We start from the raw sequence: 15,867 nt of genomic DNA on the forward strand, positions 1-15,867 counted from the left end.
TTACTTCTCCCTGTTCACTCTTTCTGTACTATTCAAAATGATATACCGGTACATCTCTTTTGTGTACCACCAACTATTGTACTGAATGCAAAAAAGTACTCGCTGCTTAATTTTCTCTCTCTAGTGTGAATATTTCCCTAAGTGAAATATTGGCTTTTGGGGAGGTCCAGGCTTTCTTACAAGCCTGGGCTTGCTGTACATGTTACATAAGCTGCACCACCCTGGTTTCCATGGAAACCACCTTTAAGAGGTAGCCAGCTGTTGACAACCTCAGAACATGGCACAGACGTTTGTCACAGCTTACTCTTGCGGGATCCCTTGAACCTTTCAGCTAGCATGAATAGTGTGGAGAGGAGATGGACACATGGGGGAGTCAGAAAGAGGGAGACCATGATTTCCCCGTCCCCCCTGCTTGTCTGCTTGATTCATCTCTCTCGCTCTCTCTCTCCCCCTCCCCATGCAGTGAAGTGACATGGACACAGGATGTCACTGTATCACAACTGCAGCATAAAGGATTATGGGGAATGGCAGAGGACTATGGGAGAGAGGTGAAAGGCCATTGAATCCCCCAGAAACAGGAGCCCAAACTCTTGCTGCGGGTTAGGTATCCTGGCAGATGCCATGGTCTGGGCTGAATGCTGCCGGGTGGAGCAGCCTGCCTGGTATGCTCAACTCTTTCATCTGTCCTAGAGAGATAGATGACACCCTCGCTTGCGCTCCCCCTCTTCAAACTCCAGCTCCATAGGGTGTGTGTGGCACAGGAGAAGAGGCGGAGCGTCACGCTTAGACCCGGTAATGCCTGGCAGACACCCCGGCTGTACTCTGGACAGTTTCACCAGACAGCAGCAGAAGCAAGCAAGCAAGCAAGAGAGAGAGAGACTGGGAACTCCAGAGATCCTTCAGCACAGCAGGAAGTAAGTACCAGGTGGAGTCCGCGGTGCCAGGGTGGGGAACTAGGTCCTGGGGTCAGCTCTGTTACCTGGGCTGCAGACAGCAGAGTCCTGATGGAACAATCTGACAGGTGGCTTCCATTCAAATAACTATGGGTCTGCCTGCTACCCCAGAGCATTCGGACAGTTTGCAAAGGTGTTCTCGGGTATGGAATGCAAGAGAACAGCCCATCTGTGTAAGTCAAAGCCAGAATAAAGGGCAAGAAATAATTACGGTATCTACACTGACTAATCAGTACAGAGTGTTCATTCTAAAAAGTGTCCCTGGTTTTTGTTTGGGTGATTGATGTGTGAGGAATTGCAGTGCAGTGCAGCAGAAATGTGCAGGAAGAGGCAGATGTTAAGGACTAGTGCAATGTGGAATTCTAGCAAAGTGTCCATCGTTTGCCTGCTACTGTTCTCTACTTCTTTCCCACCTCTTTCCAGTTATGTCTTGTACTGTGTATGTTCATGTTACCACCTCATAAGTGGCTGTCAGTAGCAGGGGTGATGAAATGTGCAGAACATTGATGTCACATTGCACATTATGTTATAGTACATGTGCCCGGGAAGGGAGAAGAACAAATACAAAGGGGCAGCTCAGTGCCCCTTGTGTCTAATTCCACACTACATTTACTGGTCAAAGTTTCCAATATTTGAGCAAAAACCTCTATAAATCCCAGAGGGGTTTTCTCTCTCATCCAATTCTCACAATTAAGGTTTCTTTGCAGTTATCTGATCCATGATGCCCAGTAAGAATACAGTAATATACAGGTGTATGTACCAACAGGAGTGAATGCATCCCCCCCCCGCGCCCTGTGGTTCCTCTCAATCTTTGTTTTTCAAAGGAAACACATACTTGCCTTCATATCCAGCAGTGATCAGTGGCAGACTTTGGGCTCTCACATTTCAGCGGCGCCCTGTGCGACGCTAAAGTTCAGTTCCCCCCCCTCACAAGCGCCGTTCTACATCATTATTGCAGCGCCCCCTGTTGCACGGTGCCCAGAGCGACCAAACCAGTCATGCTACCCTAAAACCGCCTCTGCAGGGATCACTTATTTATCCGTTTCAGGTAGGCTGCATTCCATTTTATTAAAAGTGTCTTGGAAGCTTCCTATTCAAATTTTCCAGCACCTAAAAAAACAGCTTCTAAAAAGTTTTTTTTTAAAAAAAGCCCTAGGGGAGTGTGTGTGGCTTTGTGATGTACAAGGGTCAGTCAATTAGCATTGAACACATCTGGTTTGCATTGGTAAACCAATATACAGTAGCAAATTTTCTCTTTAGTTCAGTCCTGTAGGGAAGATTGTGCATCCAGCCAAAACAGGGGCTGTGTTTGCACAGTGTTCTGACTGCTCTAATCAGGTAGGTCTGTGCACAGGCATGTATGAACACATGTAGCTGTCTTATATGCTGTCAGACCATTGGGCCTCTGTAGTCCAATATTATCTACTACAACTGGTAACATTTTATCAAGATCTCAGGCAAATATAATTCCTTGCCCTACTTCCCAAGCTTTAACTGGAGATCCTGCACAGTGCACTGCAAGACAAAAAAAACATTTTCACTGAGCTCAGGCCCTCCGAAATAACAGAGGCAATTCAGAACTACTGCTATGCTTATGGTGATGCCTTTTCCCTGCTCGAACCACAGCAGTTTTTTGTCCACAGTAAGCAGATGGCCAGAGTCCTTCATTGTGAGCGGAAAGTACCAGGCTGCTGTCTACAACACACTCCTGCTGCTACAGCTTGCAGCAGTGTAGAAAACTGATAGCTCCTATCCTGTGCATCAGTAAAAAGCACAAATATTGTTACCAGACATGATGGTTGTATGAAGTGGCCTGCACACAGTTTTAACTGCTATGGGGGAATGTGTGCTTAAAATATAGCTGTCAACTTTCCCCTTTTCTTGTGAGGAATCCTATTCGGAATAAGGGAATTTCCCTTAAAAAAGGGAAAACATTGACAGCTATGGCTTAAAAGCCTTCTGTGATTGTTCTCTGTGTTTAACTGAATCACTAAACAAGGTCTCTGCACATTCCAACATTGTTTTTTTTATAAACAACACACAACTAAATTCCACACACAAAACAAATTAGTCAACTTCTATATAAAATAAAGCAAATGTCTGCACATCTATTCTTATTTCGCATTAACTTCCTCACCAACATGGTGAAAGGGGGAAGCTATGCAAGGCGCTGAATCTCTGAAACCCTGGGAATCTTGCTCAACCCTTACCCTTGTTTTTGAAATTTCACCAGCTATCTGCAAGCCTACCCAGAACATTAAGGACTAGACACTTACTAGTCCTTACAGGTGACAGCAGTGGGGCAGAGGACAAGGTGATGGTAGTGGGTGCATGCCATTTTCTGTTTTGCCTCAAATGGCAAAATGCTCTTAACTCAGTGGCAACTTCACAAGCCCTGGCCTAAACTTGCACAGATAAACAGAATACCTTTGCCCTTTGGAAATTACAACAGGAAAGAGGGATGCCTATTTACTTGTAATTTTCTTCTGTTGGGCATAAGCAGTGCTTTAAATAAAGAACGTAGTGAGTGTTTCACAAGGAGTTTGAGCTTGTAAAGAAGTTGTTTTCTAAAACCGATTGTTCTCACCTAGTAAGCTTAGCTCCTCCTGAATAGTTGTTCCTTAACTGCTAGTATTTTGTTAGAATCAAGGAGGAACTAATGATAATGTAGGCAAGGCAGGGTAGCCAATTTGCATTGAAAAAAGAAAGGAAATCACCAAAAAAGAATTGCATAAAAGATAGATGAATTTATATGTATTGATGCAAATTTAGAAAATGTTTTCTATAATTTACACAAAATACATCTCCCTGTATGGAGTGAGGCTGTGGACAGACGGCCTGTGCACTTGCTCAGTCTGCTCCCAGGCGTTGCTAACCGTTGATGGGCAGCTTCAAGGCACTTGGTTTTCCTTCTTACATTTCTTCATCTTTAAACCAAATGGCCATTCAAACTGAAGAAACACACCTTCATATAGAGAGCTGTCTTTCCAAGAAAGAATTGACCTCTGTAGAGTAGATCATATGGCCATCCAAAGGCAAGGTTTGGAGGTCAGATTTCAAAGCAGGAGGGGAAGCAAAAAGCACAAACGTGAGAGGAGTTGTCTCCTTCAAAAATGGAAGAATGGCCTTATCTTCTGAATCTCTCTGACCTTTCATAGGGTCAGAGGCAGGCTCTGTTCTCTTGCGTGAGTAGAAAATTCACCATAGAACTCACATGCCCTTTAAACAAGGAAACAGAATTTCACAGAAATTGTGGTAAAGCATCAAACAGACCAATTGGGTCCACCTTTATTATAGTGGGGTAGCAGCAAGGTTTATCCTTGGGCTGCACCTATAGTTAGAGCGAATGAAGGAGAGGAAGAGGGCACTTAATGAAAAGTTTTCCTCTTTTTCGACTAGTGAAAAATGGTCTCTTTTGCCCTGTGCAAACAAATGGTACCTGAGTGAAACAGGCCTCAGATTTGCTCGGTTACCAGGGCAACCGCCTCCCCTTCAACCCTGCTTTGCGTGCAAGGATTGTCCTGAGAGGCAGATTGGGTTCCTTGCGAGTGTCCAAGCCCACATGATCGATCACAGCCAAGTGGCATGCAGCAGCAGCCGCGAATGGGCGGGCCAAATATTTGTTGCTTTGCCTGTAACTGGAGAGTATTCTGTGAAGTCTTGGTTGGTGTCTCTGCCACTCATTTGGAAGAGATACAGCCCCGATGGGAGATGAGACTTCCTTCACTTCGCACTGAAGCTTAAGGGAGAGGAGATTTATAGTTAGTAGCATTAAAAACACAGTGAGATATTATTATTAATAATGCCTCACTGTTCTTTTATTTACTATTGTAAATAATAATAATAATAATCCAATGCTGAGCAAGGGGTGTGTACGAGGGCTGCAGGGAAGAGGAGGGAGTAGTGCTGTTGCACAGCCCTGTGTTTTTACTTTGGGCTTAAAATCATTTGAGGTGGGAAAGCCCATAAACGATGAGTATTTGTACGACGTTTTTATTTTATTTTTCACACAGTGATCTATTTGTGTGAAATTGTCCCTATGCGTGAGAGAAACCAAAAAGTTATCGCATCAGAGGGGTCATAAAATGGATGTGGTACCTTTTCATTCGCTAGGGCTTATAAAAGCAAGACACCCTACGAGCATGTACAAAATGCCTACTGCTCCCACCACTGAATAATCAACACCAGACCCTACACCACTCATCTAGCTCATCCAGACTTCCAGGCACCGCACCCCTGAGCCTCAAGCTTATTTATATATTTATTTAAGCATCTTTCTCTCTCCCTTTCACATTTGCCTCTGTTTACTGGGCTTATCTCTAGGAGCAGGCTAGGCAGGAGAAGGGAAAAGGAGAGGGTGGTTGGACCTTGCCATGCCCTTTCCCTCTGCCTCTAGAAGCTTGGAAACGGATCTCCAGTGGCTTTAAGAGCGTGTCAATCCCATTTAGGCCCAAATCCCCATGAACTTTCCTAGCCTGTAAGAGAGGACGCTTGGCATGGAATCAGAAGGCAGGCAACTCTGGCAGCAGCTAAGCACAGGGGGCTGCAGGCGACTGTGTCCATCTTCCGTGGGGCACCAGAAATGTAATTTAGAACATGACATAGAGCCAGTCTGCTCACCCGCTAGAACTGGACCGCAAAAAGAGTGTGTAGAAAGAAGTCACCATCAAAGATTTTCCATTCTGCCTTCCAGCATTCTAGAGTTCTACACAGTTCTGCAACCGGGACAATGTTTTATAAGTGGAATTAGTTAGGGAGATTGATACACTTTAGCTAACGCCTTGCTAAATTTGGAATATGTGCGTATGGAGTGGGAGAGGGGGAAGGGACTAGAATCAAAAATTGTGGCTCAAAGAATCCCAGGAATACTACAGAGGCAGCGCATCCAATCTGCTGTAGATGCAACTGTTTCAGCGTGTTTGGCCTGGCCCACTCATAATGTAGACTACATAGATGGAAACAACAAGCTGTTACAATACATCTACATGCAAGACTTCCCACAGTTGACATGTAAGGATTAAGAGGGCAAAGGATACAGTATATGCCCTTTCTAGGGTTAGAGTTGCATCTACGCATATACAGAGTACCTTTGCTTGACTTCCATCACAGATGCTGGATTGGCTCAGCTGAGGGAGGTCTAATATCTCTCTTTTTTTGGCAGCCCCAGGTGGGGAGGAGCAGTGGATGTTTGGGGCAATCGGGGTAGGTAGACATTGGCTGTGTTGAAAAACCTGCCTGGAGAGGAAGAGCAAACTTGGGCTCCTGTTGTGCATCTATCTATCTGCCAGAGAGTCGCCTTGAGTTTCTGTATTAAATTTCATTGATAAATAATTATATTAAATCTATTAATTGTGTGCTTAATTTATATACAATATATATATAAACATACCTGTGTATATTAAATAATATAAACTATATTGCAAACACTTTAATTAACAATATAGAAATTTAATTCAGTGTGTGGCCTGCAGGCTCTGTGCTGAAGTGTTCTTGCAGACCTCTTCGTCTGAGAGGCTGGACTGCCCTGAACTAAGAGCAGACGAAGACCGCAAGGCTTTTAGTCTGAGTACAGAAGGCTAGCTAGTTTAGATGTACTCTGTGTGGCAATTCACAGAAACTAGAATCCATATGCAAACACTGCACTGTGAAAAACAATGGCAGCTGTTTCTTATGGGATGATCACATGCATTCCTATTTAGTGGATGAGCATGATGACACACACATATGGTTTTATTTATCTGTGTGAAAACTATAAATCCTCTCTCTCTCTCTCTCTCTCTCCCTCTCCCACACACACACACACACACACACACAAAACAACAACAATACAGAATGAATTATATTAGGAGGTGTTTATAAGTAACTTTGAGCAAAGGCATGGAGCTAGGGGCACCTTTTAAGCTACCCATAAAGAGGAATGCATTGCAACTTAATCCACATTTACTATTTCCCCTCAAAACTGCTGAAATTGGATTGAGTGGTTGCGCTGTGCATTCAAACAGATTGTGTGATATGTTGCTGGTCTCATAACTGCATAACTACTTCAGCATCATAATAATAACAGTCCAAATCCACTCAGTTCACATGCCTGCCACATCAATGTGGATGTGTGAATAAATTTACCTTCAGTTAGGGCTAGAATGCCTAGTCAAATAGATTAATCCATCAAAAAGTTTTGACTGATGAAAAGGTGTCCTGAATTACTCAGGCAGTAGATTTTGCAAACTTTTTTTTTTAAAAAAAATGTAAGTACTTAAGTGCAGATGACATCTTGAAAGAGGTGGCTCCTCCTGTGTGAAAGAGAAGAGGAAGGATGCCCTTTCAAGATGATGTTTTCTGAATGAATTCTAAGATTGACACCACCTTCAACTGAAAGGACTTCTTTCTACTTTTCCTTCTGAGAGGTAATTCCTTTCGAAAGAATTCAGCCCAGAAATATCATCTAAGTGGAGAACTAAAGCATGCTTAAAAAAACCCAACTGGACCCTGGAGACGTGGGATGGAACTGGGAATTCATAATGTGCAACATTCAGATGTGGACATTGGGGGACAGGGGCAGGGAAGTAAAATTTTGGATGAAATTACACAGTATGTAGGTTTCTGCTCCGTGGTTGCCCCAAGGCCATCTGGACCAATTCATACTTTTCATGGTGTATAAAGAGTGCCAGGCATTTGTGTTCTTCTGTTTCAAGGTCACTGAGAGGTTTCCAGGGTATCTGAACACCCTGGGGAGCTGCGGGGGAAGCAAAGAAAAGCAAAGGCTCATCCTAGAGACCTTTTGCAGCTATAGGATGGCTCTGTTTATTGCCTTGGCCCAAGAGACACCAAACAGTGAGGAGAATGCGTCATCACCATATGTTGAGGGGAAAGAGGGGAGGTAAATGACTTCCTTCCCTGTTCTGCAAATGGGACTTGAGATTGGTGGGTGGTGAGGGCACATCTGCATGGTAGGGAACCATTACCAAGCTTCTTGAAATCTGAAACAAACTCCTGGGTCTAGTCCTTGGAAAAACGAGGAATTTTTGAGAACCCAGCAAAAAGCAAAAAAAAAGTTTGGGCAATATGAGTGACCATACCTCCATAGGAGTGCCATTAGATGCTCTCTCCCTCCCCACCAGGAAAGAAGGAGTGAGTGAAGATCTGCAACAGGAACAAGTGGGGAATAAAGATCTACATCAGGATCTGCTGCTCCTGTGGATCCTGCTGCCTGAGGTGGTCACCTCACTTTGCCTCATGGGTGGGCTGGCCCTGCTGCTTGGACCATGTGAAGAGATATTTTGAGTAACAAAAACAACAATTTTTTTATTTGTACTCTTCTGACTAGGGTGCCTTAAAAAAACCAAATCACCCTGGTTAGGACTAATTTTGTTTGCTACATTTGGATTTCTTGTGCTGTTTGGTTGTTTTCAATTACTTTTGACTTAGGAGAATTAAAATGTTATATATTCGTATATATGTAGAGAACTGGCTTTCTACTGTCCTCCCCTGCCCAACGCAATTCATTTCAAGCTGTACTTAGCAATTTCTTCCTGTGTTCCTTGCAGCTTGGTCATGGACCTGTCCTCAGGCATGGAGGCCCAGGCTCTCCTCGAAGACATGTTGGAAATCACGGCCCAGAGTTTGGTGCACATGGAGGTGTCTGAGCACTACCATATCATCAAGGAGTTGGGCAAGGGGAAATATGGGCAGGTGGTGCTGGTGACTCACAGGAAGAGAGGTAAGGGTGGGTTGCCTTGTGTGCTCTGGCAACTCCACTCACCAACAGGCTGTTTACATTGAAAGGGCAACTAGGGGTGAGAATAATTCAGTGGCCAGGTGTTGTTGTTGGAGAAGGTTGGACCACTTGCCATAACCAATGGGTGTGGTAACAATTTCAAATTACTATGTGTGATCTGTGTTCAGCTAATCATGCACAGCAGTGGTCATGGACAGAACTGGGCATTTAAGAAAAACAAAAACCCACTCTATTCAGTCACTCGTTTTATTCATTTATTAAACTTATGAACCACTTGTCACCTGAAGGTCCCCAAGTGGGTGACAAGACCTCTACTGTGGGCATTTGGTGCAAAACTACTTATCATTGCCTGTGGAGGCATTCATCTTTTATCTCGTGACCATAGAAAGAGTGCCCAAACAATTTCAAACAAACTCCACATATCAAGCAGCATTCTTGACCCAGTCCTTAGTGGTTTCACTGAAGCCCATTTTAATGAAAATATCATTGTGAATGTAGTCCTTACAACTTGTTTTGCGCCTAAAAGATTTATGGGCCCCAAAAAGCATGAATGGGACTGATTCTTCCCCATTTTGAAATTCAGAATTAACAGCATAATCCTACCCGCGTCTATTCATAAGAGAGTTAGGTAAAGGTAAAGGGACCCCTGACCATTATGTCCAATCATGACCGACTCTGGGGTTGCAGCGCTCATCTTGCTTTATTGGCCGAGGGAGCCGGCGTACAGCTTCCGGGTCATGTGGCCAGGATGACTAAGCCGCTTCTGGCGAAACCAGAGCAGTGCACGGAAACGCTGTTTACCTTCCCGCTGGAGCAGTACCTATTTATCTACTTGCACTTTGATGTGCTTTCGAACTGCTAGGTTGGCAGGAGCACGGACCGAGCAACAGGAGCTCACCCCGTCGTGGGGATTCAAACTGCCGACCTTCTGATCGGCAAGTCCTAGGCTCTGTGGTTTAACCCACATCAAATGGGACTTACTCCCAGGTCAATGGGGCTAAGAACCCCCTTCAATGCAGGAATTTTATCTAAAGCATCCATGACAGTTGGCCATCCAACCTCTGCTTAATAACCGCCAATGAAGGAGAGTCCATTACCTTCCAAGGCAGTCTATTCCACTGTCCAGCAGCGCTTAGGGTCAGAAAGTTTTCCCTTATGTTCTCCAAGAATTCTCAGAGATTATAGACAGAGGCTCTGAGATTACATCCGCAAGATCTTTTAGTATGATTGGGTGCAGCTCATCAGGCTCTAGATAGATAGGATGAGCTGCTGCAAATCCCTGCTTTCTAAATCCAAGTCTTGTTCAAGTGTTTGAAAGGGAACACCCTCATCACCTCAGTGCCCCCTCATTTTGTTGCTACTGCAATTCCCCCTCTTCTAATCCATGTTTAGCTATAATGGTTGAACTCGTATCTTAATTATCTCACATGTATGAGTGCTGTATGTTAAAGAGACTTCACCTTAAAGGTAAAGGTACCCCTGCCCGTACGGGCCAGTCTTGACAGACTCTAGGGTTGTGCGCTCATCTCACTTAAGAGGCCAGGGGCCAGCGCTGTCCGCAGACACTTCCGGGTCACGTGGCCAGCGTGACAAAGCTGCTCTAGTGAGCCAGCGCAGCACACACGGAAACGCCGTTTACCTTCCTTCTAGTAAGCGGTCCCTATTTATCTACTTGCACCTGGGGGTGCTTTCGAACTGCTAGGCTGGCAGGCGCTTGGACCAAGCAACGGGAGCGCACCCCGCCGCGGGGATTCGAACCGCCGACCATGCGATCGGCAAGTCCTAGGCGCTGAGGTTTTACCCACAGCGCCACCCGCGTCCCTCATGTTATGTTAAAGAGACTTCACCTTACTTGATTTAGTTGATAGATGTAATCCGTCTCCTCCCACTATCCAACTATATATATATATATATATATATATATATATATATATATATATATGCAATTGGAGTAACACTATTTTTTAGTTGTCTGTTGTGGAAATACATTTACTGTTATTAGAGTAGTATTAGCTCAATGTCTCATTCACTTTTGCATCTTTCAACCTCCCTCAGGGACCCCCATGGCTCTCAAGTTACTGCCTAAGGCGAGCACTAAACTGGAGAATTTCTTGTATGAATACTGTGTGGCCCTCTCACTCTCCACACACCCTGCCATCGTTGGAATGTTTGGCATCGCCATAGAGTCCAGCCAGCACTATGGTTTTCTCTATGAGGCAGCCTTGCACAAGGACCTCATCTCCATTATCAAGCCCAAGGTAAGGCGTATACACGCACATCCAATGCAAAGCTTAGCTCCCAGCACACCATGCCTGGGTCTCATTGGGAAGGAAGGGCAGGATAAAAATACAGTCATACTTTGGATGCAAATGCCTTGATACTCGGATGTTTTGGCTCCCAAATGTCGTAAACCCAGAAGTGAGTGTTCTGGTTTGCGAATGTTCTTTGGAACCCAAATGTCTGACGAGGCTTCCGCGGCTTCCAATTGGCTGCAGGAGCTTCTGAATGTTTTTGGAAGTTGAACAGACTTCTGGAACAGATTCTGTTCGACTTCCAATGTATGACTGTATAATGAAGGAATGAATAATTGGCTTCAGCTAGGAATTCTACCAACACATATGTGGTTTTATTTCTGAAATTGTGAAATGGCTGTTAATTAAACAAATTACAGCAGGATTCTAAAACCAAAAAAATTCCATAGATTAAACAAAAGCAGCGGGGCAAAGCCTTTTGAAGCTTGCAACTGAATGTGTCTTGAGATATTTTAACATGGGTTGATGCGGTCATGGTGGCATCACAGAGAGAAAGGAAATGTGATGTTTATTTTAAAATGCCGGTTGAGATTTTGTAGCTTTATTCAAGAGCAGAAAAGGGCTTGTGTTTCAGTGGCAGAGCCTAAATGCTTATGAGGAAGTGAGGAGACCCGACATGATAAAAACACGTGCCTTTCTCTTCTCTGACCAGGCTGGCATCCCTGAGCCAGCAGCCAAGCTCTGTGCCAAACAGCTGGTGAGTGCACTGGACTTCATCCACAGCCGGGGCCTTGTCTATCGAGATGTCAAGCCTGAGAACATCCTCCTTTTCGATCGCCATTGCCACTGCATCAAACTGACAGATTTCGGCCTGACGCGGCCCCAGGGCACCCTTCTGCGCCTGGTGGTTGGGATCATCCCTTACACTGCACCCGAGCTGAGCCGTGGCACTGGCGACTCCCCCGGCCTGCCCATTGACGCCAGCCTGGATGCCTGGGCCCTTGGAGTGCTGATCTTCTGCCTGCTCACCGGCTACTTCCCTTGGGAGAAGACGTTGCCTGAGGATTCCTTCTTTGATGACTTTGTGATATGGCAACAGTCCGGCCTAGATGAAGACTTGCCATATCACTGGCGCCCTCTGTCGCCAGATGCCGTCGCCATGTTGCGGAGCCTCCTGGCTCTGGAGCCCACAAAGCGTGGTCCCATCCGCCGGGTACTCAGCTACCTTGACCGGCCATGGCGAGCAGAAGTGGTGGCCAAAGACTCCTAGCGCAATTAAGCAGAGCAGGAATCCAGTTTATGAGGCTGGGGAGAGAAAAGCACTAAGCAACTCATCCGAATACAAAGATACTTGCAGGAATTCAAATGTTACGTGCTCTCGGCTGGGTTATTTCACAACATTCCCCAAGGAATGTAACACTGGACATTCAGATTTCAGGGGGAGACAAAATGTGTATTCTGTATGCCGTGTGTCTGATCTTAAGGCACTCTTAGTGGCTAAGCATCCTTGTGCTAAGAACAGACTCATCTTATATCCCCAAAGGTAAACTCATTTTTCCACAGGCTGCAGAAGCTGATATTGCCCACCTTCTGCCCATCTTCGTCACATCATTTGGGAAAGGCTTGGCATTCCTTGGATGCGAGGAGTGTTAAAGGCTTTTAAGGACATTTACAGTTTCAAATTTTCATAGTGCAACCATACATAAACTTTTATCATGTATACATGGTATCTTTAATTTCATTATCTGTATAGTTTTCATGCTCTGAATTGAAAGTCACTTTTCTCTGAGGGCTCATTCACACTTCTACTCATCTTGCACATTGGAAAGCATGGGTCCTAGCGGCTTCCCGCTTGTCCCATGTTTTCTAGGCACAGCTCTGAGTGGTTTTGTACCACTGCTTTCCTGAGGAAAAGCTGCTCTTTAGCACTGAATTGGAGCAAACGTCAATCCAGAGAAAACCCGATTGATGTTTGTTCCGATTCAGCAGTAAACAGTGGGTTTTCCCCAGGGAACATCACAGGGAAGCGGAAATGTGGATGAGCCCTGAGTGTACAGTGGCAAAAGTTATAGGCTGCCAGCCAGGTTCACATTTCACCTGAGTCCACTAGGTGTCCTTAAGAAAGCTTTTAGTGTCTACAATATAGGAATCTAATACAGTACTAGTCTATCTTTGACGGGCTGCTGTAGGGATTGTTGAAATACTGGGTTGGATCCAGATTAACTTAGTTGCACTCAGGCCCCATTGAAATCAATGTGGAAAATTAAGTCATGGTTTCACTTAAGTCTTGCTGATTTCAGTGATATGCATAACTTCTTTTAAAGAAAGAAGGAAAAGGCCTAAGAGCAAAACTCAGTTGAACACACTTTTCTCAAGATACTGGTTCTACTGTTCCTCTCCCTCCTTCTTTTAAAGATTCCTTACAACAAAATGTTTTTTTCCAGTAAATAGTCATAGTAAGCTATGTGGCTTGCATTTAAGGCCGTGGTGCCCTGTCTTGATTCGTGCTCTATATTTCACACTGCAGTTAGTACCTCATAAAAGAGGTACTAATTTTACCACAATGTCCCTTACTGCTGCGAATGACCTTTGGGGAAATGTTTCGCAACTCTCTTCCTCTTTCCGTTTATCACAGATAGCATTTTTAAAGTTTGAAAGCAGAAGGCATCCACAAATCGATCAGTTGCTCAGGTACCTCATTTCCATTGCCTCCGTCACCGTCCACTGCCTGCCAACCTTATCCAACATTAAGTAGACATCTTCCCTGACTATTTTATATCCCCGATATGTGTTCCCCACTTTGTATAAAGAGATCTGGATCACCTACTGTAGTTAGTGATGTGGATTCCATTTGTGTGCACTTTTCTATTTATTTCTTTATTTCTTTTTTTTAAAAAAAAAGATATATAACATACCCAGCAGCTCATTTGCAAGGAAGAAAGACACAATTACACAACATACAGTGGTACCTCGGGTTACATATGCTTCAGGATACATACACTTCAGGTTACAGACTCCGCTAACTCAGAAATAGTACCTCGGGTTAAGAACTTTGCTTCAGGATGAGAACAGAAATCGTGCTCCGGCGGCGTGGCGGCAGTGGGAGGCCCCATTAGCTAAAGTGGTGCTTCAGGTTAAGAACAGTTTCAGGTTAAGAACGGACCTCTGGAACGAATTAAGTACTTAACCCAAGGTACCACTGTATAGAGAAAGAAAGAGATGATGGAAAATTTTAAAATAGACTATTGGGATGGAATCAAAAGGTGATGAGCAGTGCTTTTTTTCTATTAAAAAAAAGGTGCAAGTACTCACCATGAAGTTGTTACAGTAAGTGCCACACTTTTTAACAACAAAACAGAGGTGATGGTATTGTGTACCCTTGCGTACCCCCTGAAAAAAAAGCACTGGTGTTGATGTCAATTATGTTCCAGCATTCAGCTAATTTCTCACCACTAATGCACATAGAATGCATTCCTAGAAATATCAGCAAATTTCTTTGTCCCATCAATTTCTGTGCTGTGATAAAGTTCTGTTGTTCTAACGGAATAATCGCCATATTGCAAATCTTCACTCACTACTGTCCTTCCCCTGTTCCCCCATGGGTACATTTAAAATATTTTGTGCGCTCCTCAAATTATCTAATTTCTAGAGGGCAAATACATTTGTAAACACATTTATGGTGCAAACAGCAACGATAACCAAATGTATTTATTAAGGCCAACTAAAAACCCGAAATAAAAAGAGTCTTGCAGGATCAGACCAAACACCTTTCTCACAGCATCCCATTTCTCACAGTGGGCAACTGGAAGCCAATGGTGATGGTCCTTTACATTAGCAAAGCTGGGGATTAATTTTAGATGGGTGCTGGGAATTTAAGTGCCCGTCTAAAATGCATATCCATTGTATTTATTTATACCTTATAAGGGACTCTGCTAGAAACAGTGCTAGAAATAGATTAGAATAATTGGTGGCTTTTATTAAAGTTTTTTAAGACCTCTTTCACCCCAGCATGCCCTTCTGCATCTGAGATCTTACTTCTTCGGGCCCGCAAGGCTCATAGTCTGAGTACAGAAGGCTAGCTAGTTTAGATGTACTCTGTTTGGCAATTCACAGAAGCTAGAATCCATATCAGGCACCATCTAACATAATCAAATCTGTATGATGTATGTCCCCCGTATGCCCCCAACTACAACAACTACAGCATTGGGCTTTTCATATTGCCTAAATACATCTTCCCTCCTCTTATTTTAAATTATTTTGCTTAACATGTATGCACAAGAAGAATTATGATGAACACAAAAGTTTGTACACTTCTTTGTGACTTCTTAGCTAGTCCTAATAAAAGTATGATGATACTGCTGCTGTTTGAATTTTTTTCTAGTGGACTGACATGGCTGCCCACAACTTAATTTGTTATATAGGTACTCCTGTCATGGAGCCCTGGTTGCTCAGGTAACCACAGGGAGTGTACAGGCAGGTGGAAGTCTAGCTCACATCAAGTCTTCAGTATGAACATGCAGAAAGGCAAGTGATGGAACACAGAATCTGAGCCCCACCCACTTGTCAACTCAGCACTCAATGGGTACACACTCCTTGGCCAATGGTTGACCAGTTTTAATCCAAAAGGGCTGTCTTACTCATTTGTGACATTTCCAACATGGAAGCAGGAACTTTGGGATGAGACTTTGAATGGTGGAAGCTCAAAGTATGAGCTACCTTTAAATAGGTTGGCCCTGTTGGGAGTTGGGCCAGAACCACTTTGAGCTGGATGTGACTCAGAATGTGGTTCACACTTGGCCTCTCCCCTCCCTGTCACTCCCCCCACCCCGCAAATAGCACCATGAGGGGAGCAGCAGGATAAGAGTTGGGGAAGGTCCTTTTAACACTGGAAGCATCCCCTCCAACATTTCTCCAGTGAAAATAGGAG

At 44.2% G+C, this 15,867-nt stretch overlaps 1 protein-coding gene across 2 annotated transcripts; it reads left to right on the forward strand.

Annotated features, from left to right (window-relative positions):
- Positions 1-515: 515 nt before the first annotated feature.
- SBK2 (SH3 domain binding kinase family member 2) lies at positions 516-15,295 on the forward strand. 2 transcript variants are annotated; one of them, XR_014162541.1, is made up of 5 exons: positions 516-914; positions 8,498-8,670; positions 10,744-10,946; positions 11,653-13,905; positions 14,150-15,295. XR_014162541.1 is itself a non-coding variant. In XM_081886419.1 (4 exons), the coding sequence occupies exons 1-4, from the start codon at positions 796-798 to the stop codon at positions 12,208-12,210; spliced, it is 1,053 nt and encodes a 350-aa protein (XP_081742545.1). In that variant the 5' UTR covers positions 516-795; the 3' UTR covers positions 12,211-15,295. The 2 variants fall into 2 exon arrangements, 1 of the variants encoding a protein (XP_081742545.1); XM_081886419.1 differs by having other exon boundaries at positions 11,653-15,295.
- The last annotated feature ends 572 nt before the right edge of the window (positions 15,296-15,867 follow it).

Source organism: Podarcis melisellensis (assembly GCF_964234715.1).
Source record: "Podarcis melisellensis genome assembly, chromosome: 13".
Lineage (NCBI taxonomy): Eukaryota > Metazoa > Chordata > Lepidosauria > Squamata > Lacertidae > Podarcis > Podarcis melisellensis.